The sequence below is a fragment of the Aplysia californica genome, unplaced genomic scaffold (assembly GCF_000002075.1).
Source record: "Aplysia californica isolate F4 #8 unplaced genomic scaffold, AplCal3.0 scaffold00049, whole genome shotgun sequence".
Lineage (NCBI taxonomy): Eukaryota > Metazoa > Mollusca > Gastropoda > Aplysiida > Aplysiidae > Aplysia > Aplysia californica.
In genome coordinates, this window is record NW_004797319.1 from 610,845 (window position 1) to 612,782 (window position 1,938).

The window sequence follows — 1,938 nt, forward strand, 5'->3', positions numbered from 1 at the left end:
GCTGTTGCTGCTGCTGCTGTTACTATTACTACTGCTGCTGCTGCTGCTGCTACTACTACCGCTAATACTACTACCACCACCACTACCTCCGGAGTTTACATCACAAAGTTCATGTTTCAGAGCAAGAGACAATACTGGTACAGAAAAGAAAGCAGCAGCTTCAACAAAAAACAACGACAAAAACAAGAACATAAAAACCAACAATTACAACATAACTTCACAACGACAGCTACCCAATATCAACAGCTGCAATGACATCAACTATCCACCCCACCCCCTAATAATATCAAAAAGTACAACAAAAACTATAACAACAACAACAACAACAACAACAACAACAACAACAACAACAACAACAACAAACACCAAAAATAACGACACCACGAGAATAACCATCACTACCACCACCACAACAGCGGCGACAATAATAGCAACAAAAGCAAAAACAACAGCTACAACGTTTCCAAGAACAACGACCCCACTACTACTACTACCACCGCCACCACCATCGCCACCATCACTAACAACAACAGCAACAACAGCAACAAAAACAACAGCACAAACAACGATAATACTAACTCTCTCTCCCAGGAGTCCTGCTTGGTCATAAACATCTGTGTAGCTCTGGCAGTCAGGGAACATTTCTGTTACGGCTTTCACCTCGTCCAGGTTTTCACTGATGTGAGTCTAAACATTAAGATTAGGAATGCTGAGTTCGTTATGTTGTTTTTTTAGTTGTGCGTCATATTTTAATATGACAAAATGCATAAATCAACTCAATGGAGTGTAATGTTTTGTAAAAAATAAAAAAAAAATAAAAAGAAGAATCTTCCGTCTATTCTTTCAAAAAGTGAAAATCTCCTACAACTGAGTGAGACCTCTATTTTTAAAATAAGTTAAAATTGTGTTATAAAAAGTATAAATCGTCTTTCTCGAGTGACGCTTCGGCGACTCAAAGTGGCACCACAAGAGTAGAGACCCTGTGTAAAGTAAGTTCCGGATGAAGGGCTCATAACATTTTTAAAACTATTCTGTTGTGCCTCTCGGCTGTACCTTGTGTGCTGTTTCATGCAGGACAGTGTGCAATTGAACTAGATCTAGATCTAGATCTAGAAACATTCTGTGCCTTGTTTTGCAAGCTCATCCTGCTGTTTGTTTTCTCGTTGCTAACGTTGTTATTATTGTTGTTACTGTTGTTAGACGTGGTGATGTTGTTGTTGTTGCTGTTGCTGTTGCTGTTGTTGTTGTGGTGGTGGTTTTGGGGGTGCCCTTAGTTTTTTGTTGTTTCTTCGGTTATTTTTTTAAGGAAGATAATAGTGTAGATAAGGCATTGAATCTATACCATTTGGAGCGATTGTTGTTGTTGTTGTTGTTGCTGTTATTGTTGTTGCTGCTGTTATTGCTATTGCTGCTGCTGCTGCTGCTGTTGTTGTTATTGTTATGGTTGTAGTTATGGTTGTAGTTATGGCTGCAGTTGTGGTTGTGGTTATTGTTGTGGTAGCGATGGTGACCTTGGTTATTTGGTTGTTTTTCCTATTTCTTCTATTATTTTAGGGTGTGATTGTTGTTTCTGTCGTTGCAGTTGTTGTTGTTGTTGTTGCTGTTGTTGTTGATGTTATTGTTAAGGTAGATTATAGCTGTTGCATTGTAATAACTGTTGGTGATGTGTTGTGACTGAAAAGTTTGATACTAGAAAATTTCGAATCACAAATACTTTCGCTTTATGGTGGCAGTAACGGTCTATGGTTCATATAAAAGAGACGTTAGCTATTTTTATTCATCTCAAAGGGCAACAATTTGTCTTGGTGACTTTCCTTAGTGAGGAAGTTAAAAACTTCATGTGCGCACACGCACACACACAATAAGGAAGGGCATAAATTTTATGCTGAAACATCTCCGTTTCGTAAACAAACACACACACACACACACACACACACA

At 38.5% G+C, this 1,938-nt stretch overlaps 1 protein-coding gene across 1 annotated transcript in view; it reads right to left on the reverse strand.

Moving 5' to 3' along the window:
- Positions 1 to 1,938, reverse strand: part of LOC101849824 (guanine deaminase) — a gene marked incomplete in the record, with an annotated part of 37,103 nt that overhangs the window by 4,825 nt on the left and 30,340 nt on the right. Inside the window, 1 exon segment of the mRNA XM_005092619.3 lies at positions 580 to 687. Within this exon segment, the coding sequence (XP_005092676.2) occupies positions 580 to 687 (108 nt within the window).